Source organism: Sinocyclocheilus rhinocerous, unplaced genomic scaffold, assembly GCF_001515625.1.
Source record: "Sinocyclocheilus rhinocerous isolate Xijiao unplaced genomic scaffold, SAMN03320098_v1.1 scaffold2912, whole genome shotgun sequence".
Classification (NCBI taxonomy): Eukaryota; Metazoa; Chordata; class Actinopteri; order Cypriniformes; family Cyprinidae; genus Sinocyclocheilus; species Sinocyclocheilus rhinocerous.
In genome coordinates, this window is record NW_015645522.1 from 192,353 (window position 1) to 220,313 (window position 27,961).

General features: G+C 36.0%; 2 protein-coding genes across 2 annotated transcripts in view; both read left to right on the forward strand.

Moving 5' to 3' along the window:
- LOC107706063 (CWF19-like protein 2) lies at positions 1–23,898 on the forward strand. The gene is made up of 17 exons (XM_016509641.1): positions 1–181; positions 2,348–2,458; positions 2,844–2,969; positions 3,538–3,648; positions 4,373–4,492; positions 5,246–5,339; positions 7,391–7,506; positions 8,802–9,349; positions 10,357–10,459; positions 10,617–10,832; positions 11,666–11,803; positions 16,232–16,444; positions 18,126–18,242; positions 20,271–20,426; positions 21,937–22,017; positions 22,100–22,201; positions 23,241–23,898. Exons 1-17 carry the CDS (start codon positions 89–91, stop codon positions 23,379–23,381), a joined length of 2,586 nt encoding a protein of 861 aa, XP_016365127.1. The 5' UTR covers positions 1–88; the 3' UTR covers positions 23,382–23,898.
- Positions 23,899–24,684: 786 nt separating this feature from the next.
- Positions 24,685–27,961, forward strand: part of LOC107706059 (guanylate cyclase soluble subunit alpha-2-like) — a 40,296-nt gene continuing 37,019 nt past the window's right edge. Inside the window, exons 1-2 of the mRNA XM_016509626.1 lie at positions 24,685–24,869; positions 25,467–25,518. Coding sequence (XP_016365112.1) covers positions 24,685–24,869; positions 25,467–25,518 — 237 coding nt within the window. The remainder of the gene's footprint in view (positions 24,870–25,466; positions 25,519–27,961) is intronic.

The window sequence follows — 27,961 nt, forward strand, 5'->3', positions numbered from 1 at the left end:
ATCCAGCGCCCCCTGGAGGGAAACAGGCGAAGTAGCATTTGCTTACGGTAGATGTTTTCGACAGTTGGGGCGCGTTTGCGGCAGCATCATGGCAGCGTACGGTGGGAGTTTTGAGAGCGCAAACAGCATTAAATCTAGAAAAGAGGACAAAAGGGAAGAAAGAGAGCTCGTTTTACAACAGGTAAAACAAATAAACACTTTAAACTAATATTCAGTCAGAATAAGACTCGAAAACCTACCAGAATAAGAAGCGAATGCTGTATTTGACAGCTTTGTTTACATTCAAATTTCATGAATATAACGTAACGTTACAGCTTGATTACGAATTTATGTCTTTATTGTGTCTTTTTTTTTTTGTTTCGAAATGTCCTAAAGCGTGTTTTGAGCTTCTTTATATGTCGTTTGTCAATATTTGTTGTTTATTTCGATGTATTTATTATGTAAATATATTCCATTATATAATAGTAATTAGTTAAATATAACGTTATTGTCCTTGCGATCGTTATTAAAATAAATGACGCTAGCTTTCATATCCTGTTATAAAATGCAATGTTATATTAGCATTAAATCGACCAAATACCTGCTGGTGTCCAAAATACCAATTGTTTTAGAAACAAAATTACTCTCTAGTTTACAATGCATCAATTAAAGTGCTGATTTATCATTGCATTTTATAACAGAATATAAAATGTCATTTATTGTAGGAAAGAAATGTATTCTTTAAATAAATGATTCTTCCTCATTTATTTTGAGAAAGAAAGCCTGGCTCACTTTTCAAGCTCCCTTTTTTCAGTAAGAGAAATATTTCATTATGAATTGACATACTCTAAAAAGTTATGTCCAGTGTAATGTTATGATATAATTTAATCATACTAAAGAATATGCTCTTAAAATTGGAGTTAATCATAATTCATTTCACTCAATATTCAAATCATACCCAAAACACACGTTTGTTCTCTTCCGTTGTAAAAACTCTCAGTATTTTTTGGACCAGACATATTTCTGTTAATTGGCGAAGTAGTGACACTCATCATCTCAGTATAGCCAGTCATCAGCTGATTAATCTGCCTGGTCACTCACTGCTGGTTAGTTCTGACCCTGTCAGTCTGGGTTTCTTCTGCAGCTGAACTGACATTCAACTACCTTCAGGTGGCGCTAACAGTCCACAAAACAAGATTTATCCTAGGACAAAACTTTTAGCTGATAAACATAGTGATGTGCCAATTTGGATGATAATGGTTGTGATTAATTAATGTTTGCAATTTATGTAGAATGTGACCTATTATGTAGAAGGTACAAATTAGAGGAAAGGCTTTGAGTATTGTGAAACAAAAAAAATTTTCCTCCCTTTTCCTCCTTTGTACAGTAAATTCTCATGGTCTCTGATTTAAGAAAGCGCCATGACCTTCAAATATGTTTTAATTTTTGGCTGAACTGTTCCTATAATCTGGTATTGAAGCATTGTAAATGATGATATGCATCAGCATCACCATTAAATAAATAAAAAATGTAAAATAAATTAAAGCTAAATAGAAATATGAAAAAAAACAATATAAGCGACAAGCACATAAAATAACTACAAAAACTATATATATAAAAAGAAAAGTTCATTTAAAAATTTTATAAAATTAAAGTTATATAGAAACATTTAAAAGACAATAAAAATGACACAAGCACATATCAAAAAAATGTTTTTCTAAAATTAAATAAAAAATTTGAAATATAAAATGAAAGCTAAATAGAAATATTCAAAAAGAATAAAAATAACATAAGTACAAAATTACAAGGAATTGAACTAAAATGTAAATGAAAGTTAAAAATGTAAAAATAAATAAATGTTAATTTAAAGATTTTATAAATACTATAATAGAATATAAATATAAATAATATAAATAAAATATATGATGTGAAACAGTGATACAAATCTCAAACAGTAGTATGCTGCATTGTTAGATGAACTCTCTTTAATCCCGTAAGTAAATAAACATGGTTACGATGTTGCATTTTGGGGCATTTTTAGCAAATATAGAAGGTCATTCTGGTTGGGTTTACAAATAGAAAATTCAAATACTGCAGAAATAATGCAAGTAGTTTGCTATTCCAACCGTAATCACTGATGTGTCCAGATCTCGGTACACATACTGTGTCTGTTATCTCTCTGCCAGCTGTGTTGGGTTTTCTCTGTGCACACATTTACCTTAGTCTGACTTAACCCTGACAAACCTTTATCACCTCAGTGCACAAACAGATGCAGCAGACAAATATGTAATTAGGGAATTTAAACAGCCTGTAATACTCATCTGCTTTCAGAAATCACCACTTCTCCTGCTGCTTTATCTCTTTGTAGGCTAAAGAGAAGTATGAGAAAGAGGAGAGGAGGAAGGCCGAGAGGAAGGCCAGGGGTGAGGACACATGGATGCTTCCGGATGTTGACCTGCGACTGCAGCAGATAGGCCAGGTCAGAGGTCAAACTGCAGCGTGAGCCTCGATACAGACGACAAGAAACACAAATAAATGTTCATGTGTTTATTGAAGATGAATCATAATATAAATTATCTCTTCTGCTCACCAAGGCTGCATTTCTTTGATAAAAAATACAGTAAAAACAGTAATATTGTGAAATATTATTACAATTTAAAATAACTATTGTTTATTTGAATATATTGTAAAATGTAATTTATTTCTGTGATGCAAAGCTGAATTTTCAGCTTCATTACTCCAGAAATTAAAATGCTATGAAAGCTAGTTCATGTTATGTTTAACAAGATGTGGTGTACCCCGCCTTGGGTCTTTCATCTCTCTTCACACTGGATTCACATTTTGTGCTTGTTTTTTGCACACAGGAGCATACAGTGAAAAACAAGAAAAAGAAAAAAGAGAAGAAAGCAAAAAAGAGTAAGAAAGAGAAGAAGAAGAAAGCCAAGAAAGAGACAAAAGACGAGGAAGATGCATCTTGTGACAACTCTGAAGTATGTACCTGGGTGTTTTGGGTTTTATTTTATTGGGTTTTCACGTTACGTTTAGCCCTTTTAATCACATGAAAGGAATAATTTACCCAAAAGTGAAAATTTGCTGAAATATTACCCACCATCAGGCCATCCAAGATGTAGATGAGTTTGTTTCTTCATCAGATTTGGATAAATGCAGCATTGCGTCACTGTCTCAGCAATGGATCCTCTGCAGTGAATGGGTGCCGTCAGAATGAGAGTCCAAACAGCTGATAAAAACATCACAATAATCCACAAGTAATCCACACCACACCAGTCCATCAGTTAACATCTGGAGACGACAAAAGAAACAAATCCATCATTAAAACATTTTAACTTCAAACCGTTGCTTCTGGCCAAAACCCATAATAATGCTTCATCCAGCTTTTGGCTTCTCAAGATGTTAACTGATGATTACTTGTGGATTATTGTGGTGTTTTTATCAGCTGTTTGGACTCTCATTCTGATGGCACCCATTCACTGCAGAGCATCCATTGCTGAGCAAATGGGTGAACCATTCCTTTAAGTGCCCATCTTTGTTTCTTTTCAGGACTCAGAGGACGAGTGGGTGGATGCCCCGGCTCCGTCAGGGGGCGGAGACAAGGCATGGAAGGCGGAGCATGACGCCACGCCCACTGTCAGCTCAGCCAGTGCTAACAGAGTAAGATCCTACTCTAGTGTTGCTGAGTGAGTTTTGTTGGTTATCTGAAATGGGCCCCGATATTAGATCAAGAATCTCTCTCTCCCAATATCCCCAAAATCTCAGTAATATTATTTCGCTCTCAGTGAGAACAGATTTATACTTACTAGTACCTGACATGCATATGTCTGTTTTGTGTTCTCCAGAATTAATGGAGGCGGTTTGTCATACAGCAGTTTAATGTGATCCGATTACTCTCCTTGCTGTGGTCCGTAATCACAGCCTTCAGAAAGACATTGAGACTATGAGAGAGCGAGAGAGAGAGTGTGTGTGTGTGTGTCAGAGTGGGTGATCGTTGTCCTACACTGTAAAGCCACTTGTGGAAACTTCAATACTGTTATTAGTTGAATTGAAGAGCTCTCTCTGAGCCGTGAGGGCGTTCACACTGACATCCATTTTCAAAGCCACCAGAAGTCATTCATTTTCAGCGAGGGCTGATGCCATGTGTGTGATTCTAGCAATGTGACGAAGATGCGAAAGGTTCAACTTTACACGAATGGGCCGAGATGCACACAGATGCTTTTCTGTTTTTTAGAATAGTTCTTTATTGCTTGTGGGTCAAAATAGAATGACATCTTTTTTTTTACCTGCGATGCCTCTCATTTATGACCAGATTTTCCAAAACGCCCACTACGATGAAGAAATTCTTGTTTTTTGTAGCCTCTGTCTGTTTGACTATTCCTAGAGAGACGAATGGATGACCTTTGACTTCCTGGCGATGAAGACGACCTCTCTGGCAGAGAGACGAGCGCAGAAAGAAGCAGAGAAAGAGGCGGAAAGACAGAAAGCAGAGTCTATCGAACAGGTGAGCGACGTTTGTGTCTCCAAACAACATGAAGGTTGATGAAGACGGCAGTGCCATTTGTAATTGGTGTTAAAGCAGTCTGTTCTAATCTGTGAAATTAAAAGATGTTCTTCTCAGTTTAATGACACAGCCGTGCATCTTAAAAAAAATTCTGCTGATTACAAAAAAGGAATAATATTTCCTAATGAGCATGCTGCTTTCAAAAATATCAATAAAAATCTATCACACATGAAGAATTTTCATATTTTATCCCAATAACAAAAGCAGTCAAATGTAAATAGTTTTGATTTTAACATATTGGACGTTAAACATTTTCTTTTTTTTACGTTTTAACATGTTTTTCACCTTGAAAATAGCCTTGAATGCTGGTATAGCATTAAAATAAACAAGCAAAGAGTTTGTGAAACTGAACTGCTATTATTGAAACATAATTGACCTATTTTAGCATAATGTGCATCTCTGCAGAAATTGCTTTTGTGAGCATCGGCAGTTTGTGTAGCGAATGCTTGCAATGAACAATACATATTTAATTGGTTTATATTTCATGTGCAGAATGCTGAGAAATACCTCCGTTCAGTACCGGTTGAAAGTTTGTGTGTCATAATTTATATTATTTTCATTTAATTATCTTCTCCTTGATGCAAACAGCTGTTAAACTTGGGTTCAGACCATGCAACCAAGTGTTAAAATAAGCACTTTTGTAGTGTATGTTTTTGTGTTTATCATGTGTGTGTGTCTCTCTCTTTCTCTCAGGCTGGTCTTCACAGGTTAGAGTTGAACCCTTACTGGAAGGACGGAGGAAGTGGTCTGCCCCAGGAGGACACCTCCAGTACTGCAGTTAAAAAAGGTAAACGCCGAAACCAAGTGTGATGATCCGACACGGCCAGACTCCAAAAGATTATCTTTGTCTCATCCGCTGTAGGCGATACAGTTTGCATGAAGTCCTGTAAAAAAAAAAAAAAGATTTTTCGAAAATTATTAGAGTACATTTTACACGAAACTACTTTCTTCGTCTCTCTGCTTCAAAATTTCATGTTTAATTCATTGTTACTTGTCGCTCTTGTAGTATTTGTGAAATTTACTAGCAATTTCTGAGTGAAAATTGTTTACATAAATGTAAACAGTGTAGAGCAGTTCAACATTTTTTTGTGTTATTATTCTTCACATCCTTCATTTTTATGAAGTCAATTGATTAGACATAATTTTAGATTATTAAAATTTAATTAAACCATTTGAAACGGAATGACTTTTTGTTAACTCGTTCCCCGCCATTGACGAGTTATCTCGTCTTTTACAAGAAAACGCTTCCCCGCCAAAGATGAGTTTTTACGGCTTTTCGTGTTTTCACTGTTATACACTCGGGGGCGCTATTACGCATCTTCTGAACGAGTACAAAACCTCCCGAACAAAAACACACGTGAATAGGACGGAGAAACTAGCGATCTCTTATGTAAACAGATGCGTATGAAAAATAATGCGATCATCAGCAGTAGACAGCATTGCATAATGTTATGGAGTAAAATGTTGATCCAGGAAGTGGTATATGTCTGTGCAAGCTTTGGAGGTGTTGATGGAAGCGATTTACTGGATTTATGCTTTGATAATCGTACTGAATATTATCCAGATGTAGTTTTTGATCAGAATTTGATTTTCTCACCTTTTTGCTCAAAATTATGCATTTTTATGAAACCTACCTATATTCAAGTGTTGATAAAAAAAGAATGCTTTAAGCTAGAATAAAACTGATTTTTTTTTTTGTTTAAAAGTAGAGGCTCTGATCTTTATTTTGGTGTATTGCATATTCAAATATTCATACAGCAAAATATACTGGAGGCCATCAAATTTGAGTGAAAATCATCAAAATCGCTGGCGGTGGCTGGCAACTTTTTTCAAAAATGCTGGCGGGGAAAGAGTTAATTGTATACCTTGTGTAATTTATTCTGAGATCGCCATGAAATAGCCTTGATGCTGAGTTAAAAAGTGTGTATAAATAAATAAATTAGAAACGGAATCTAGAAAAATTCAAACCGAAAACATGGAACTTGTGAAAATATAAAATAGAATGGGAACAATTATTAATATATATATTTCATATTGCAGATTATTATTATTACTTTAAAATTTTTTAATTCTATTCTGTAAAATGGTAAATTGTCCTATATATTATATACTATTTAGTATTTGTAATAATATAATAATAATAACAGATTTCACAGTGTTCTAGCATTTCACAATGCTTTTTACCTTTGAAGAAACTGCATTTGTGAGCAGGTTGCATTGCCTTGCGTCTTTCGCAAAGTGTCCACAGACATTTGTGTTGCAAACACTTGCCATGAACAACAATTTTTGTCTCCTGTTGATTTATATTTCATGTGCAGAATGTTGAGAATGTATTCAGGTCTCTGTAATGTCAGATCAAATTAACATGGGCCATAAAACCCATCTTCGCAGTCTCTGTTCTCTCAGAGTTGTGTAAAATGTCATGTTATTCACTCCTAAATGTAAAAAAAGACAAATTAGCATTTACATGTTGGTCAAATAACCTTCTAAAAAGCTAAATTGGCTGTTTGTGGCAAAAATGAGCTGCAATTTTAACCAGACTTTATGCGAAAGTTGGACTATGTGGAACTATTAATTTTGTAACCCATGCTCTTGTAGAGAGAGTTTAAAGCCAATGAGCTGCTCTCGTTCTTTTTCATTTTTCATGATTCATTCGATGCATTTTCTCTTTGTCATTTAAATATACTGTTTCACTTGTCACATGGTTAGGATGAGGAGTTAAAATGGCATTTGGCATTGACGTTAAGCTGACAGCGCAGCTCTTATCTGAGCTCTGTACAGGCCGAGCGGGAAGTGTTTATTTGACAGATGTTTTACACTGATTTCTCTCTGTCTCAGCTGGAGTGGTGAATGATGGAGGGGTGAGCTGGCTCAGGAAGTCATATCAGAGGATGAAAGAGCAGGCCGACAGAGAACAGCGCAGTCTGGAGAGCGTGGTGGCGGAGAGATACGGGGTGAACACACACACACACACACACACACACAGCAGCGGTAAACAATAGCATCTCTCTGTGCTTCAACACACTGTAAAGTTGCTTCCCTTCTGCGATTGTTCACAGTTTGTGCATGGCAGTGTTTCTTAATTTGATTCATACTTAAAGAACTAGCTTATAATAGTAATTTGTTCATGAAACTGAACGAATCATTGCTGTTGTGCAACCAATAAGGACATGTGATGCAACGTGATGATGTTGTCGTATTATTTCACACTGTCCAGTTTTTCTCTCTAGTCACATTCGGTTTAGACAGCAAGATCGTAACTCATCTAAAATAGAAAATCTTACTTTGCGGAGCTTCAGATTCTGTAGCAGAGCTTTTTGTAGAAAAATGTTTTGCTGTTCAGTTTCTCCATACAGATATGCTCTGAAATAAATCTGACTTTTGAATCAAACATTACAGATTTTGACTTAAAGTAAAAAATAAAATAAAAACTCCCTTGAATGACAATCAGATAAATTAAAAAAACAGCATAATATGAAATGATTGATTTATAGTTATTGATTGTACATATAAAATACAATAAATTTGACATTTATTGCAAAATAACATTTGAATATATTAATTTAATATATTGTAATATGTTGTATATTAATATATAAACTAGTAAATTAATATATTTTACATTTATTGCAAAAGAATTGCACAAATATATTTACATTTATTGCAAAATAATATATTTGAATAGTGTATTATTAAATATATTTTAATATAATATTATAACATATATTAATATATAAATGTATTTGAATAAAATATTAATGTCATTTATATGTAATGCAAAATTTTATATATACAGTGGGTACGGAAAGTATTCAGACCCCCTTAAATTTTTCATTCTTTGTTATATTGCAGCCATTTGCTAAAATCATTTAAGTTAATTTTTTTTCCTCATTAAAAGTGTTATAATAAAAAATATATATCATATATATCTCTCTGCTGAGCTGTTTTAATCTTCAGGATTCATGGGTGGAACAGCTTGTAAATATGCTTTTCTTTAAAAAAAAAAAAAATATTAAATTCATTTTTTAAAAGTACGCTGAATGATGACTAACAGAATCGTATACCATCAGTTAATACTTCTGGAACCTGACTTCTTAAAACTTATTAGCATATTTTGAGTCAAAAAGTGCCTTCCAATACACCATTTCACATTGAGAGCAATCGGTTCTAAACTGTAGTGAATTTATTCTGCTTCAGGTGGAAACAGGCCTTAATGATGTGTTTTGATGGTCCTCTCTTCCCACTGCAGTCGATGGAAGAGTTCCAGAAGAAACTGCGAGAGGCGGAAGAGGCAGCGTATGGAGAGAGAAGAGAAGAGAGGGGTGAGAGATGGAGGAGAGACCACAGAGAGGAAGGGAGGGAGAGATGGAGGAAAGGAGACAGAGAGGAGAGACCGAGAGACAGATCTCCACACGCTGAGAGAGAAAGAGAGCGAGACTTTGAGAGAGGCTCTCGAGGCCGCGACGAACGCCCTCCGAGATCCCGGCCGGATCCAGACGAGGATCGACATTCCCAGAGACACAACACTTCCTCTCTGTCTAGCCTCAAGTTCCTCAAACCCTCAGAACCTGATGAGGATATGAGCGGAGTGGCGGGGTTCAGGAAGGCGAGGCCGAAAGGCTCTACATCCAATCAGAGTGCAGGATTCAGGAAGCCTGTTGATGATGATGATGGTGTTGTAGCTGCCTGGAGGAAGAGCAGTGCTGTGCAGGATCCAAAGGAGACACCGATCCCACCGAAACACACAGAGAAGAGCGCCGCCCCGCTGGAAGAGAGCAGAACTACAACAGTGAGCAGGTCAGAATAAAGGGATCATGTGATTTTAGAGATTTCACTATATGTCATTCTGACCTTTACACTCACATTAGAAGACAGTTTTTCAACATTTCACTTGTTTAAAATAAGGCAAAACAACTAAAAATAAGATATTTCTCGGATTTTTCATGCTTTAATTCACCCCCTTAACAGCTGTTTATTTATTGAAGAACCAGGATTCCCATTGTGTCATGTACATTAATAAATTTTTATAATGAATATTTATTTTTCTAGCTATGCCAAACTATGATTATTGATTATTAATTAATTAAAATTAATTATATTATTTGAATACAATATTATAATATTTTTTGTAATATATGGTGTATATTAATATCTAATATGTGTGTGTGTGTGTGTATATATATATATATATATATATGTACTGTATGTATGTATGTTTGTATGTGTGTATATATATTTGTGTGTGTGTATATATGTGTGTGTGTGTGTGTGTGTGTGTTAGTGCTGTCAAACGATTAATCGCGATTAATTGCATACATACCAAAGGTTTTTGTTTACATTGTGTGTGTGTACTGTGTATATTTATTATGTATAGGTTTGACAGCACTAATATGTATATATATGTAATTGCAAAATAATATATTTAAATTTGTATTTAAAAATTATTAAATAATTAATATGATAATTAAATTATATGTAATATATTGTAATGGTATATTTTACATTTATTGGATATATATATATCATTAAAATATATTAAAACATTAAATATTTTTATAATACATCAAAATATATTATTTTGCAATTAATATATTTACATTTCAAATATATAAAATATTACAATGTAAATATAAACATAAATACAAAATGACTTTTAGAAATTTGTATCCAGTAATCACAAATGATTCATTGGAAATGTCATCAAGTCAGGGAAATTTATTTATTCTATACAAGTTTTTGACATTATTTTACACTTCTGTGAACGTTACTTATGCTAAAACTGATTGGGTTTGTCAATCTACCAGTTCAGAGAGTGAGGAAGAGGAGGAGGAAGAGGTGATCCTGACGGATGAAGAGATGAATAAACTGGGAGCCAAACTCGTCAAGGCAGAACTCATGGGAAACACAGTGAGCTCATTAAAACTCTCCTGGAAACCATGTGACCTAGACATGATGCCCTAAAATGCTTTCTTAGTAGGAAGCTCACTAGGGCTCACGGTCTTCATGTGCTAGAAGTAGACTCGGATACTGATGGGATGCTTTGATTGTGTGTGAATAATCACAGGCGCTGGTGGAAAAACTGAAGGCTCAGATGCAAGTGGCCCGTCGAGCCAAAGAGAACCGAGCTCAAAGAAAAGCCCAGAACAAACCGGTTTCTGCAGCAACAGACTCCGAAAAGGACGTGGTGCTGTTCAGGACTGACCCATTGGGACGAGCCTGGCCGGTCAAAGCCCCGTCCCAACCACAGGAGCCTAGAGGAGGACGGCGGAAGCGGAAAGCGGTGAGACACACAGCTTTGAAGTGTTGTTATAGTTAGGGATGCAGTGATTAACCGGTTTCGCGATTAACCGCGCTTTAAAACGTCACGGTTAATTAATCGCAAAGGTTCCGCTAAACCGAGTGTTTCTGAGTTACCTAAAACTAAAACCATTAAAAAAAATTGTTGCTTGAAATAATATTAACATTAACTAAAATAAATTATAATATTTCTCATTTTGTTTAACTTGATATATTAAAATAACTCAAATCAAAACTGAAATAAAGATTAAAAACTATATAGACATTAAAAAAATAGTAACTACTAAAAATGACAAAAACACACAAAAACATACTAGTATCTCATCGACACTAAAACACACTGCGGCTTTGCTATTTTTATATTTTTACATTTTCATTTTGATTTTAGTTATTTTGTTTTGTGCGTTTGTCATTTTTAGTAGTTTTTATTCTTTTTTTTAAAGTATGGCTATTTAGGTTTAATTTATTACGTTTTTTTAGTTCAGTTAGGGTTAGGGTTTTTAGGGTTTATTTATTTCCTGTTAGTAATTTCAGTTCAGTTAGTTGCTAAGGCATTATTTTAATTTTCATAATTTTCATTCATTTTTTATTTAATCTAATATTCATATTTTATTTCAGCTTTATTTCAAATAACAAAAATATTTTTAATAGTTTTAGTTGTACTTTTAAGTAACTGAAACTTTTTCTCTTGACATGATGTGATTTTGCTAAATATGGTAATTTGATTGGAGTTTACTTCTAATTAATATTAACTTGTAGCCTGTTAAACCACAACTTCAAATGAGGTCCCGTTTTCTCCTCTTCTGTGATTTGTAGATCGAGACGCACCAGGATGGTGAGCGTGTGCGCTATTTTAAGGATGATGATGGTATGGATCTGCAAGAGATGGTCAGACGGGAGAAGATGAGCTCTGCTGAAGATCAGAACGCTCTTTACTCGCGCATGGCGGCCAAGGTGAGCGTCAGTCTCCTTTACAGACTCTTTACACACAAACACTGATAAATGACTGTGTGGAGTTTAGCCAATCAGCAGAAAACAGCAATAAGTAGTGTGTGTGTGATTCTAAAGGGTGTTCACAAAGATTTAATATGCATTTTAAAAAAAACTGGATTCAGGGTTGGGTTATTATGGTTTACTAAAACTATCAAATATTTCATTACTTGAATTCAGGGTTATTATAGTTAACTAAATCTAAAATAAATAAGTAAAAAAGTTTCTTGACATAAAATAAACATTAACTGAAATAAAATATGAAAACGCTTTATTTCAGTAAGTTGCCAATGTAACATTTCTCATTTTAATTTAGTTTAACTTGATGTACTAAAATAACTAAAACCGAAATATTAATAAATTAATAAAAACCATATAGATATAAATTAATAAAAACTACAAACAAAAACATATAGGAAAAATAAAAATAAAAAACTGATTCAAAATATTAATAAAAACTATAATAATATCTTAATGATACTAAATAACACTGATTGAAATAAACATAAAATAAAATATAATATTAAAAAAAGCTTAAACTTTTTTGTTTAATTTGATGTGTTAAAATAACTAAAACTACAACTGAAAAAAACAAACAAACTATATAGAGATATTAAAAAAACAACTAAAAATTACAGAACAAAATGACTAAAACGTTAATTGATATTCAAATGAAAATGGGAAATAAAAAATGAAAAATCTAATTTAAAATATTAGTGAAAACTACCGTATTGTCCCGAATATAAGAAGATGTTTTTTTCTTGGAAATACATCTGAAAAAACGCAGTCGTCTTATATTCAGGGTCTAGACTTTGACATGTCAATAATACACCCACAACAATAGGTGGCGCCAAATATGCATAAAACGAGTGTGCCAGTTATTTTCAATGAGGGTGTTGATGCTTTTTTTAGCTTTATGCAAATGAGCAGCAATGTTATTTGCAAATGCTATTATTAGCCTGAAGACATTAGAGCACATGTAATTTTTAAGTCTGTTGTTAAAAAAAATAAAATGTGTGACGTATAGAAATATTCGGCCGCTTTAATATATCAGGCCTGAGTTTGTGCACAGACAGCCTGTGGTTGTATATTTGTCTGAGCTCGTCTATGGTCGTTGTATATTTGTCTGAGCTCGTCTATGGTCGTTGTATATTTGTCTGAGCTCGTCTATGCTCGTAAGACAGACTGGCATCAGCAGATGGTGGCGGTGTGATCAATCTCTCAGTCTGTCCTCCTCTCTGACTGCAATGTGATTTAGTGTTTCTCTGATTTTAAACCCGGGCAGGGCTACTAAAATCCGTTATAATAAACTAAGACGTCACGGTCGCCATGGAGACCAGAAATATAAAAGTGACAAACATTTGCACATTTTAGCGGCACATCTCTCTCCGTCTCTCTCTCTCTGCCAAGTTACCATGGCATAGCAGCTAAAAGTGTTATTAATATATTTATTTCACCAATTTGACCAGTAGCTGTGTCTGGTATTGTGTGTGTGTTTGTGTAATTGCAGTGCATGTAAGGCTGCGTCGTATTGCATTCATTTCAGCTGAACTGCGGAACGTTCGACTCCTTTCAAACTTTTGTAGAGAATTTTTAGAATGTTGACGTCACATTTATAGAATGTTCGCTATTCAAAATCTAACTGACAGCGAATTATGTCATTGAAATATTTGCACACTAAATAGACAACTAAAGTTTGTGCATTTCTCATTGTCATGCATTAATAGATTGTACACAATTTGAAATCTAACCAACAGCAATCATGTTATTGTAATATTTGCATGCTAAATGTGCAGTTGATTTTCTCACTTGGGCTTATTTGCATAATGATGGTATTTTTTGCAACTTTGTTGTTGTCTTTTCTGATTTGTCATTTTACTTTACGTATAGTAACTCTTTATAATACGGTTCCATTAGTTATTGTTAATTATTGCATTAACTAAAATTTACTAACAATGAGCAATACATGTTACAGTATTTATTCATCTATTTAATGTTAGTTAATAAAAATACAGATGTTCATTTTTAATTCAGATCCATTACATAATACTAACAGATGTGACTTTTGAATTTTAATAATATACTAATAAAAGTAAAAAAGAAACACTAACTAAAATTAATAAGTGCTTTACAAGTATTGTTCATTGTTAGTTCAAATTAACTAATGTTATCAATTCAGTTAACTATGTTAACATGTTAACAAATCAAAGCTTATTGTAAAATTTTACCTTATTTTTTATTTATTATTTATTTAATGAATTAATGAATTTATTTGTTTTTAATTATTAATTTACTTAATGAATTAATTTATTAGATTTTTAATTATTTCATTAATGTGACTTTTAATAAATTTTTTTTTAAATACATTTAAAAATATGAAAAAAATTAAATCTCCATTTGATTCTTTAATTAATTTAATTGATTACTTTAAATTCAAATGTGAAATCAATTTAAATGTATGATTCAAATATGAAATTCTCCTTTGGTTCACAGTAATACAATGTAATATTTGTTATTGTAATATTTGCAAATTTGTTGATTCATTATTTATTTATTTGATTAAATAAATTATATTTTAATTTTGATAATTATATTTTATTATTTTAAAATTGTAATTAATTTTAAAAATGTGATTAAAATGTAAAAATCTCCCTTTGGTTCAAATAAATAGAATGTAATCCCAGCAATGATGATGTTATTGTAATATTTTGATTGGTAAAAAATAATTTTGATTTGTAAGTTTTTTTTTTTTTTTAGTAATTTTATTGCAAACTGATTTTTTTTTATTCCTTGCATCTATTTAACCCTTAATAGCCACTTTTACAGTGCAAACACGGTCATGTGTTATGTGTTGATTCTTAAGCAGTCGACCGTAACCAAGATGTGCCAAAACCTGCATTTAAATGAAACTGAAAATGCAAATCTAGTTGTTAGATTGGTATATGTAATCCAGACAGCTGTCAGCCAACCACAGACCTGCACACAAACTATCCTTAAAATCTCTGCTCTGTCTAGGTTTTTATTTGCATTAGCTGGAGTCAGAAAGCATAAAAGCAGAGAATAAACGTAGAATTGAAAGTGCAGTCAGACTCTCCAACACTCTCTCCTCGGCTCCTCTCCATCTGTCAATCAAACATGCCAGTGTGAACAGACACGCCTCCCACACAGATCACCCGTTGCTACGGATACATTGCCTCTTTGTCTGCTTGTTGTAGCACAGCGTTAAAGCTCTCTCGCTCTTGCGTGTGTTGGAGAGAAACATACATGCTCTGTTAGCGTAATCTCTGCGGCCCGGTCGCATCTGCTACTGCTTTCTGGATTCTGCTCCAGATAATGACCCGCAGGTTTGCCAGCAATCAGCAGTGAATCCGCACCTGACCTTGCCGCCCAATCAGATCACCTGACCTCTGTTTCTCTCGCAGAAGTGCATGGCTTCTTCCTAATCTGCGTATTATCACTCCTATATAGTATACAAGATAATAATTAGGGCACCTTAAATCATAGTATTTAAAGCTTCCAATATAGTGTACTATTTCCAAAGTATTTTGGACTTATACTAGTACTTGGACTATTTTTTACACAATTACTAGTACATACTTTTCTTACTAGTGAAGTATAAGAGTGGTAGGGATTTGTCAGCTGAGGCTCTTTTTAGTTGTAATAGTGTCTCAGTCCACATTGACACAGGTGTTCGATATTTATTTATTTATCTGTTTACTTATTCATTCGTTCATTTTACTATTATTAATAATAAATAATAATGAATATTACACTGTGTTTGGTCCATACTTGGCCACAAATTCAATTCAATATCAAATTGTATTATGATTATTATTATTATATTAAATTGTATTATTATTTATATTGTTATATTGCATTTATTCTATTATTATCATTACTATTATTAAGTCCAATTATAAAAATGAAGACAATTTTTTTTTATTATCTGTATTTCTATTACTATAATACTGTTGTACAAAATCCAGTGTTCCAGTGAACAATTTTGGAAATTATGCAGATGTGTAAATAAAGTAAACTTACCGCTTATTGCGTCCCAAATGCGGCAAAGTAAAAAGCCGCATTTACTTTGAACTGAGGCACTGAATACAGTGGATTATCATACAGCCTCATTTATTCATGTATTTTAGTTTCACATTCAATATAACTATTTACTAGCTTTTCATCAACTTTCAAACCCCTGTTTTGGCGCATGAGTTATTAGACTCGTAAAACGATTCTCATTCCTCTGTCCTGAACTGCTTTCAGCTCTTAAATCAAGATAAAACTCGCAGACATGCAAGATAAAGTGACTGATAAAAGTCTGCATGCAAACAAAACTCTGTCTGTGTGTTTGTTTTTACTGTGTTATTAATGGATTTGTGTGTTTTGCAGATGATGGGGAGGACAGACGGCGATAACTACACGCTGGATGACATGTTTGTGTCCAGCGCGGCTCAGAGGGAAAGATCGGGTCGAGACGAAGAGCGGCAGAGGAACAAAGCGGTGCAGGAGACGCGGCGGTTAGCTGGACAGATGGAGAAATGTAGACACTGCTTCGATAGCCCTGAACTGCCCAAACATCTGATCGCCGCTGTCGGAAACAAGGCACGATATATTCTTTTTTTAGAATCAATTCATTTTTAAAGAATCAAGTTTGATATCAGTTTACATATGAATGTAAATTATTGCGAGAAAATCATACTAAAATATATTTGTCATCATTTCACCTTAGTAACTGCATAGCAACTCCCTGGCAACCACTTAGCAACCTCATAGCAATGTCGTAGTTACCGCTTAGAACACCTTAGCAACTGCATAGCAACAACCCAGAACACACTAGCAAGCAACCAAATAGCAACATTCTGGCAAACACGCTAGCAACCTTATAACAATGCACCAGTAACCACTTATAGGACCTTATCATCTTCCTAGCAACCACCCAGAACACCATAGCAACGCTCTGGCAATCAGTAGCTCTTAGTAACCTACAGTAATGTCCCAGTAACCACTCAGAACACCTTAGCAACTGCATAGCAACAACCCAGAACACCATAGTAACACCCTGTCAACCACCCAGAACACCTTACCAATTGCATAGCAACAGCCTAGAGCACCTTAGCAATGCATCGCAATGCCCTAGCCTACTAACCACTTAGAACACCTTAGCAGCTGCATGGCAACAACCCTAAACTCCATAGCTACGCCCTGGCAACCACATTGCAATGCCCTGGCAACCACTCAAAACACCTTAGCAATCTCATAGCAAAGCCCTATCCCACTTACCACTTAGAACACCTTAGCAACTGCATAGCAACAACCCAGAACACCTTAGCAACCACATAGCAACACTCTGGCAAACACCCTAGCAACCTTAAAACAATGCACTAGTATCTGCTTAGAAGACCTTATCATCTGCCTAGCAACCACCCAGAACGCCATAGGAATGCTCTGGAAACCATCCAAAACACCTTAGTATAACCACTTAGAACACCATAGCAACCTTATAGCAACAACCCACAGCACCTTATCAACCTTATTGCAGTGCTGTAGTAACTTCTTTGAAGACTTTAGCAACTGCCTAGCAACCACCCAGAACACCACAGCAATGCCCTGGAATCCACCTAGAACACCTTAGCAACCTCATAGCAACAACCTTGAACACCTTAACAATCTTATAGCAATTTTCCAGTAACCACTTAGAACACCTTAGCAACTGCATAGGCAACACCCTGATAACCACCCAGAACACCTTGGCTATCTCATAGCAATGCCCTACCCCACTAACCACTTAAAACACCTAAGCAAATGCATAGCAACAACCTAAAAAACCATAGCAATGCCCTGGCAAGCACCCAAAACACCTTAGCAATGGCATAGCAACGCCCTGGTAACCATCTAGAACACCTTAGCAGCCTCATAGGAATGTCCTAGGCACTGCTTAGAGCACCTTAGCAACTGCATGGCAACAACCCAAAACAACTTATCAGTAAAACAGTAATGCCCTGGCAACCACTTGGGACACACACACACATTCACAGACTAATTTGCTTTAAATAGCATTTTGTCTCATGCTGTTAGAAACACTGTATATCTGTGGCAAAATAATCCTGATCTCTCCAGCAGCAGTCTGGCCGTTTCGGGTGTTGTGCACTTAAAGAGGATTCCTCCTGATGCTTGGTTCGTCCATGTATGTTTGAGATGACAGGAGACGGACCGCGGGACGAGCTCGAGATTTTAGTGCGCTGTCCTCATTAATCACATGACGAGTGTGTTTTCTTTTGCACAGGTGTACTTGTGTCTGCCGAACAGCGTGTCTCTGACCGAAGGTCACTGTTTGATCGTCCCTATCCAGCATCACACAGCGGCCACGGGTCTGGATGAGGACATCTGGAGTGAAATACAGGTACAAATGTTGCAAACACGTGCTGGTGTATGTATACTCATTCGTTTGTGCTACAGGCATGAATAATGCATAAGGAACCACCCTGAACACCTTAACAACTCCCTGGCTACCACCTAGAACACCTTAGCAACCCCTAGTAACCACCCAGAACAAACTCGCTAGTAACCACCCAGAACATCTTAGCAACTCCCTAACAACCACCCAGAACAAACTCCTTAGCAACCACACAGAACACCTAAGCAGCACCTTATCAACCTTATTGCAGTGCTGTAGTAACTTCTTTGAAGACTTTAGCAACTGCCTAGCAACCACCCAGAACACCACAGCAATGCCCTGGAATCCACCTAGAACACCTTAGCAACCTCATAGCAACAACCTTGAACACCTTAACAATCTTATAGCAATTTTCCAGTAACCACTTAGAACACCTTAGCAACTGCATAGGCAACACCCTGATAACCACCCAGAACACCTTGGCTATCTCATAGCAATGCCCTACCCCACTAACCACTTAAAACACCTAAGCAAATGCATAGCAACAACCTAAAAAACCATAGCAATGCCCTGGCAAGCACCCAAAACACCTTAGCAATGGCATAGCAACGCCCTGGTAACCATCTAGAACACCTTAGCAGCCTCATAGGAATGTCCTAGGCACTGCTTAGAGCACCTTAGCAACTGCATGGCAACAACCCAAAACAACTTATCAGTAAAACAGTAATGCCCTGGCAACCACTTGGGACACACACACACATTCACAGACTAATTTGCTTTAAATAGCATTTTGTCTCATGCTGTTAGAAACACTGTATATCTGTGGCAAAATAATCCTGATCTCTCCAGCAGCAGTCTGGCCGTTTCGGGTGTTGTGCACTTAAAGAGGATTCCTCCTGATGCTTGGTTCGTCCATGTATGTTTGAGATGACAGGAGACGGACCGCGGGACGAGCTCGAGATTTTAGTGCGCTGTCCTCATTAATCACATGACGAGTGTGTTTTCTTTTGCACAGGTGTACTTGTGTCTGCCGAACAGCGTGTCTCTGACCGAAGGTCACTGTTTGATCGTCCCTATCCAGCATCACACAGCGGCCACGGGTCTGGATGAGGACATCTGGAGTGAAATACAGGTACAAATGTTGCAAACACGTGCTGGTGTATGTATACTCATTCGTTTGTGCTACAGGCATGAATAATGCATAAGGAACCACCCTGAACACCTTAACAACTCCCTGGCTACCACCTAGAACACCTTAGCAACCCCTAGTAACCACCCAGAACAAACTCGCTAGTAACCACCCAGAACATCTTAGCAACTCCCTAACAACCACCCAGAATGCCTTAGCAACTCCCTAACAACCACCCAGACAACCTCCCAGAACAAACTTCCTAGCAACCACCCAGAACACCTTAGCAATTCCCTAAAAACCACCCAGAACACCTTAGCAATTCCCTAAAAACCACCCAGAACACCTTAGTAACTCCCTAAAAACCACCCAGAACAAACTCACTAGCAACCACCCAGAACACCTTAGCAACTCCCTAGCAACCACCCAGAACACTTTAGCAACTCCCTAGCAACCACCCAGAACACCTAAGCAACTCCATAACAACCACCCAAAACAAACTCCCTTGCAACCACCCAGAACACTTTAGCAACTCCCTAGCAACCACCCAGAACACCTAAGCAACTCCATAACAACCACCCAAAACAAACTCCCTTGCAACCACCCAGAACACCTAAGCAACTCCCTAACAACCACCCAGAACAAACTCCCTTGCAACCACCCAGAACAATCTCCCTATCAACCCCCAGAACGCTTTAGCAACTCCATAGCAACTCCCTAACAACCACCCAGAACTCCAATAAAACACAAATAAAAGACAATTAGGATGCACTTTCTGCCATGTTGTCTCCAACCCACTCACATTATTTAAGTAATAACATGAATATAAACATTTGATTAGCTGATTAATGGATTAAATGAATGACTACTAATGTGCCCTCTCTCTCTCTCTCTCTCTTTCTTAGATGTTCAGACGGGCTCTGGTCCGCATGTTCGAGTCTCAGAAGTTGGACTGTGTGTTTTTGGAGACTCATATGAATCCGAAGAGGCACCTGCACATGGTGTACGAGTGTGTGCCGCTGCCCAGAGAGCTCGGAGACATGGCACCCATTTACTTTAAGGTAACTTGGAACAAACAGCCTCAAACTGGTGTCACAATAGAGCACAGCAGTGACTGTCCAGTTCTTCAGCGGCCTTGATTCTGAAAGTGTTTTTCCTCTTCATTTTTCCTATAGATCTTTGTAGGAAAGCTATTTTGAGAAGAGCGTTTTGATAAACATATGCACTGTTACATATTCATTATATTTTTACTTAAAGGGGTCATATAATGCTACATGCACTTTTACAAGTTGTTTGAACTGAAATGTGTGTTGGCAGTGTGTGTACACAACCACCCTAAAATGATAAAAATCCACCCAGTGGTTTTTTGTTAATCTACTAAAATCTTTACCCCTTTCTCAAATCGAGCCGATCTCAGCCCCTCCCACGATAGTTTGATTGACAGTAGAGAAATTTTAACCAAACTATGTTACAGACTTTTCATTAAGACCCTAAAGAATCATATCAACTTTCATTTTTTAATGAAAGTTTGAATAAATCTGTTATGAAAATAAATTTTTATGACAGCCACCATTTAAATATTTATGTAATAAATTGGTGTTAATTTTGTAATGAAATAGTTCATATAAAACTGCATTTTAAATGTTTGTACAACTCAGTTTTTATTTGAGTATTGATTATTAAATACATTTTTTAATTAATTGATTCTAAACTCTAAACACCATAGCAACCTTATAGCAATGCTCTAATAACCGTTTAGAAGACCTTATCAGTGGCATAGCAACCACACAGAACACTATAACAACTCCCTGGCAACCACCCAGAACACCTTAACAACAGCATAGCAATACCCTGGCAACCACCCAGAACATCTTAGCAACAACAAAATGACAACACAGAACATTTTAACAGCCAAACAGCAATGCCCTGGCAACCACATAGAACACTTTAACAATTGCATAGCAACACCCTGGCAACCACCCAGAACACTTTAGCAACTTAGGTTTAACTGAAGTTTAAGTAACTGCTTAAAACACTGTAGCGACTGCATAGCAGCAGCACTTTAGCAGCCAAACAGCAATGCCTTGTCAACCAGCCACAACACCTTAGCAACGCCCTGGCAACCACCCAGAACTCCTTAGCAACTTCATAGCAATGCCCTAGTAACTGCTTAAGATGCCTTAGCAACTGCATAACAACAACACTTCAGAAGCCAAACAGCAATGCCCTGGCAACCACCCACAACACCTTAGCAACAGCATAGCAACACCCTGGCAACCACCCACAACACCATAGCAACAAACCAGAACACCTTAGCAACCACATAGCAATGACGCAGAACACTGTAGCAACTGCAGCAATCGTTTCACCTTCTTGGTTCTCAGTTAAAAGTAAACTTTAATTTCGATATTTCGTAAAAAAAAAAAAATTATTTTGGTGCATCATTAATAATTTTAAAAACCATTTGCTCAATGAGGAAAATTAATAGGATTTTTACTTGTATAATTCTATTAATCTGACTGATCAGCATTAAAAAAAACATCTACTGTGTGTGTGTGTGTGTGTGTTCAGAAAGCCATAATGGAGTCGGATGAGGAATGGGCCATGAATAAGAAGGTTGTGGATCTCTCATCCAGAGACATCAGACAAGCTGTGAGTTTTTTTCTGTTTTCTCCTGATGTCTTTTATTCTTCCTCCTCTCTCTCAGTGTTTGCCGTCGCTCGTGTTTTCTCAGGTTCCTCGCGGGTTGCCGTACTTCTCCGTGGATTTTGGATTGCAGGGCGGATTTGCGCACGTTATCGAGAACGAGCAGAAGTTCCCACACTATTTCGGCAAAGTAAGTCTGACAGTAGTCTTATTGTGAAGCTTTACAAACAAGCAGAGCAAAACGGGATTTTTTTAAGGGGTGAACGGCCTCTGTTTTTTATTTTCTTGTGTTCTCCGAGGTCCACTTATAATGTTATTTTTACATCAAAAAACATCATAGTTTAGAAGTAATAGGCTATTTTCTGTCCTGTTTTTAAACCCCCCTCATCAGAACGCTCTGTTTGAATAGGCGTGACTTATTGTAGACTCGGAAGTAAACGCCCACTGCTATGATTGGCTAAGAGTTGTGTATGTTTGACAGGTACATTCCTCATCGATGGACGCTGCTGTGATTTAGGTTAAAACCGCATAAATGCTCAGTAGATATTAAACGATCTGTTTAACAGACAAAGCAATAGTGATCAGTTACTCACACTCGTGTGTTGCGACATTACTGTCGGATCCAATATAGTCGGAACAGCATCGCCTTTTTTAATCTTTCTGAAAATCCTGTGTCGAATTGTTTCTTGTTTGTAAACGAATCTGCGGTAAAATGAAGTGAACAAAGGACTGTGTTCTTACTGACGCGGTCTGGATCTTCATAAAAATAAAGTTAATTCACTCTTTCCTAATGTTGGGATCAGAAGGAAGGCAATGCAGACGCTGTTCTTCCACAACTTGGCACTGCACAGCATCTTGTTGTTGCTCTTCAGAGCATCTTTATCGTTTGGTTTCTGTGTAGACCTGCGCCTCTCTCATAAACACAGCGATGTAGAAGCAGGCGTTGATCATCTTCTGCGGAGGTAGAGTTTATCCACACTATTACATCATAGAGTAGAACATTCCAAAAGCGGTCGTTTTGGCAGACTGGCTTCAATATAAGCTGTTTTTAGAATAACGAGAAAGTTTTGAGTTCTGAAACTTACAGGATGTTTTTATAGAACAATGACCAAGGGAATTTTGATTTCTCAGTTCATGACCCCTTTAAAATCACACTTTAAATCACTCAGCAGATCAAATCTCAGTCAGTATCTCAGCATATTGACTGAGATTTGTTCTGTCTCCATCAGGAAATCCTGGGCGGGATGCTGGACCTGGAACCGAGACGATGGCGGAAACCGATACGTGAGAATTTCGACGACCAGCGTAAGAAGGTTCTGAAGTTGGCTCAGTGGTGGAAAGCGTTTGACTGCACTAAAACCGACAGCTAGACACTGAGACGGTGTGCTTCCTCAACTCTATAGAGATTTTTACATGCTTGAATTGTAATTTTAGAGGGCTTGTCATGTGTACATGGCTCTAGTATCTAAAGTAAAATGTCTAGAAAATAGTCATAGTCACTGGTCTGAAGATTTTTATGGGACCCTTTTCATGTTTCACATCTAGGTAAATGTTTTGTTTTTTTAATTAAATATCAACCCAGGAAATATTTGGTTTTCTCTTAAATATAATACCTGCTCTCGTCCAGTGTTGATGTAAATCATGTTTTCCTGAGCAATTAAACTCAGAATAAAATATTACAAGACCTCCAGCCGCTCAGCTGATTATGTGCTCTGGCTTTATAATCTGATTATGTTTAGATGGCGTCTCGCTCCTCGTTCCTGTGAACCTGACCTTGAGTTCACCCTGAGCACCGATCATCTGTGGGGTGATGTTGTTTAATTTAGTGAAAGAAAGAAATCTATTTTGTTTTTATAGCTATATTTTAGGCTGTGCTAACATGCACATTAAACTGTTATGTTGCAAATGAAGTTTCTTAAAGAAATCTGCTTTTAAAAAAAAATATTAAAGGGGTCATATGATGCTGCTAAAAAGAACATTATTTGGTGTATTTGGTGTAATGAAATGTGTTTATGCGGTTTAAAGTTCAAAAAACACATTATTTTCCACATACTGTACATTATTGTTTCTCCTCTATGCCCCAAATTTGCATTGCATAGAAGACAAAACACCACAAAAATATTTCGTTTTGAGAAAAAAACAGAATTGCAAGCTATAAAATTACATTTGCGAGATATAAACTTGCAATTTTGAGAAAAAACTCAGAATTCCAAGATATTAACTTTTTTCTCCCGCCGTTCAGTTTATATCTCCAAAAAAAAAACAATTTGATTGCGACTTCTTAGCTCACAAATAATTCTATGTAAAATTTCACAAATGTAAATGTAAAATGTTTTTTGTTGTTGTTGTTTTTTTTACATTTTGCAGTTCTGAATTTTTTTTCTCATAATTCTATGTTTACATATCACAATTCAGTTCAAAATAAAATTCAATTCAAATTTCTCAAAACTTCTGGCACTTTTTCTTGCAGTGGTGAGTTGTGAGTAAATCTAACACACTTTTCTTCTAAGGATTGCAAGTTAACATCTCAACTCGCAGCATTGTGCGAGATAAACTCAGAACTGCCAGAAAGAAGTCATTATTTATTAAACTTTTTTTTTTTTTTTAACCAAACAAGCTTTCATAAAAAAAAGACAATCATGTAAAGGTAATTTTGCTCGTACAGTTATAGGCATGATTGTATGTTATGTAATTGCATCAGGAGAGCAGCTGTTGTGTTGGGGTCAGAATGACAATAGGACTCGGTCTGTAACAGCAGACGAGCTGATGTTTTATGAGGGTGTTAAACAGCACTATCACAGATCGCTCAGGGTCACAGGTGACGGTGGAAGTCATGGTGGCGTGACCTCACAGCTGCTGTAATGTGAGTGTTTTATTGTTCATTCATGTGGCATTACAGACATTAACACACACACACACAAATAATTACAACACGGATTTGCACAATTGGTCACACAGCGCTGCACAGACTGGTTGTGTTACCTGTGTCACACACAGGTAACACAACTAATAAACAGCAGTTGTGTAAGATGAGTTCTAGATTGTGTATGTGAATTTTGCTAAATGTGAGTAATTGAACAAATCTGATTATATAATTAACGAGCTATACAATTTATTTGTAGATACTTTTGCCCCAGTCTTAATTCATTAATGCTTCTTTTTGTAATCTTACATCAAAACAAAATGAAATAATAACAAAATGATTACAAATGTAATGAGTAATTATATAGATATATTTGTGCATATTGTCTATATACTGTGTATATGATAGCAAAACAGCAATTGTACTAAATGGCAAGTAACACTTTCTAATCTTGATTAACAAAAACATTTATATAATCAGATTATAATTATGTAATCAGATTTGTGATCCCACTTATTTCAGTTGGTCAAATAATTACAACACGGATTTGCACAATTTGTCACACAGCGCTGCACAGACTGGCAGCATGAAGATCTCCATTCCATTTACAATGGAGGCGTTTCTCCAGTAAATGTCACACACAGGTAACACAACTAATAAACAGCAGTTGTGTAAGATGAGTTCTAGATTGTGTATGTGAATTTTGCTAAATGTGAGTAATTGAGCAAATCTGATTATATAATTAACGAGCTATACAATTTATTTGTAGATACTTTTGCCCCAGTCTTAATTCATTAATGCTTCTTTTTGTAATCTTACATCAAAACAAAATGAAATAATAACAAAATGATTACAAATGTAATGAGTAATTATATAGATATATTTGTGCATATTGTCTATATACTGTGTATATGATAGCAAAACAGCAATTGTACTAAATGGCAAGTAACACTTTCTAATCTTGATTAACAAAAACATTTATATAATCAGATTATAATTATGTAATCAGATTTGTGATCCCACTTATTTCAGTTGGTATGAAATTAAAATTCAACCTATTTTCTAAATGCCTGTCATAGGATCTTATTGTCTTATTTTGGACAAATCATCCATGTATATTTTTATTATTATTTGTTTATTCTTATTTTCCACACACACACACATATACAGTATATACTGTGTGTGTGTGTATATATATATATATATATGTATGTGTGTGTGAGTGACTGTGTGTGTATATATATATACAACATTTTTTTAAGATCATAATTTTTATTAAAAACGTCTAGAATCATGACTTTAAAACCCCCAGTCATACAGGCAGTTCTCAATCAATTCCTGATGAATAAAATCAACTGAATTACTAAAATAATGATTTCCGAACAGGTTTCCACACAGGTCCTCCAAATACCAAGTCCTAGTGTTTTTGCTTATTTTAATAGCCCAAAAAGCCCAAAACAGCACAAATAGCATGAAGTGAGTGGCAGGACTATCAGTTCTTGAACAATTGCTCATGGAAACTTGTTTGAAAACAGTTATTTTTACAATTCTGCTTGCTATTGGCACAGAAATTACATGCTTTATCTTTAATGATTAATTTGAATCCACTTGCTTAGACTGTCATTGTATCCATGCACAACGAATGTTAAATAATGTTTTTTCAGTATGTTTTAAAATTATAATTTTTTTTACACAAATGGCACTGTTAGTTTATTTATACGCACTCAGACAGACACGAGGCTGTTCCCGTGTTAATATGTGAACAAAAACAGGCAGAACGGGGAAAGTGGGTCAGACTCAGGAGCGGAAAGAGGGATGCTGGGAGAAGAGTGAAGGACTAAAAGAGAGAAGGAGAGCGAAGAGAAATATCCGGAAGGCATCGGAGGGAGAGCGAGACGCACACAAGTCTTCAACCTTCTCTCCTGCTAACATGACCTGACAGTCTGTGTCTCTCTCTCTCTCTCTCTTTCTCGAGGACCTGCGCTCTCTCTTGCATTGTGGATGAACAGAGCACTGTCTGTGAAGGGTTTTAATTATCCAGGTCAATGGTAGCATTCAAATACACGTTTCTGAAATATTATTTAATATGTGGTGTTAAACATTATATTATTATAATTAAACAAATTTAGAGAAATGTAGCATTGCGTCACTTGCTCACCAATGGATGCTCTGCAGTGAAAGGGTGCCGTCAGAATGAGAGTCCAAACAGCTGATAAAAACATCACACTAATCCACAAGTAATCCACACCACTCCAGTCCAGCAGTTAACATCTTGTCAAGTGAAAAGCTGTGTGTCTGTAAGAAACAAATCCATCATTAAGACAGTTTAACTTTAAATCTCTTCCGGCTGAGTCCATAACGCTTCCTCCAGTGAAAAAGCCCATCTCCTATTGTTTCACATCAAAATCCACACACATATTTGTTTAGAGCTGTTTTGGCTTGTAAACAGTGCTTGATCTGTGCAGATTTCTCCCCTGATTCAGACCAGACCACTTTTACACTGGAGGAAGTGTTATTATGGATTATGGACTCATATTTGGCCAAAAGTAGTGGTTTCAAGTTAAAACGGTCTTACTGATGGATTTATTTTTTACAAATGTGCAGCTTTTGTCTTCTCAAGATGTTAACTGATGGACCGGAGTGGTGTGGATTATTGTGATGTTTTTATCAGCTGTTTGGACTCTCATTCTGACGGCACCCATTCACTGCAGAGGAAACTATCTATCCACACACACAAATACACATGTACATATATACGCAGATGTGCTCCTGCTGTTTTCTCTTCAGAAACTCAATGTATAATGTACATATTTATAGATATATATATGCAAATATAAGTGGGTGTTTGTATAAAAACATAATGTATATATTACTATAAATATATATTTGATGCACATCAATGAAGCGAAAACAGTGTGATAGAATCTAGTGTATGTGTATATATGTATATACTGTATACACACATTACAGTAAATACTATATGTAAATGATGCTAGAGAGAAAATGGTATGTGTGTGTGTGTGTTTGTGTATATATATATATATATAAAGTGGGTACGGAAAGTATTCAGACCCCCTTAAATTTTTC

Bases quoted from the DNA above. Each gene is read 5' to 3' on its own strand.
- LOC107706063 (XM_016509641.1), top strand. From the start codon at position 89: ATGGCAGCGTACGGTGGGAGTTTTGAGAGCGCAAACAGCATTAAATCT. The intron at 10,460-10,616 runs GTGAGCTCATTA...GAATAATCACAG, and splicing joins CAGAACTCATGGGAAACACA to GCGCTGGTGGAAAAACTGAA. The intron at 16,445-18,125 runs GCACGATATATT...TCTTTTGCACAG, and splicing joins TCGCCGCTGTCGGAAACAAG to GTGTACTTGTGTCTGCCGAA.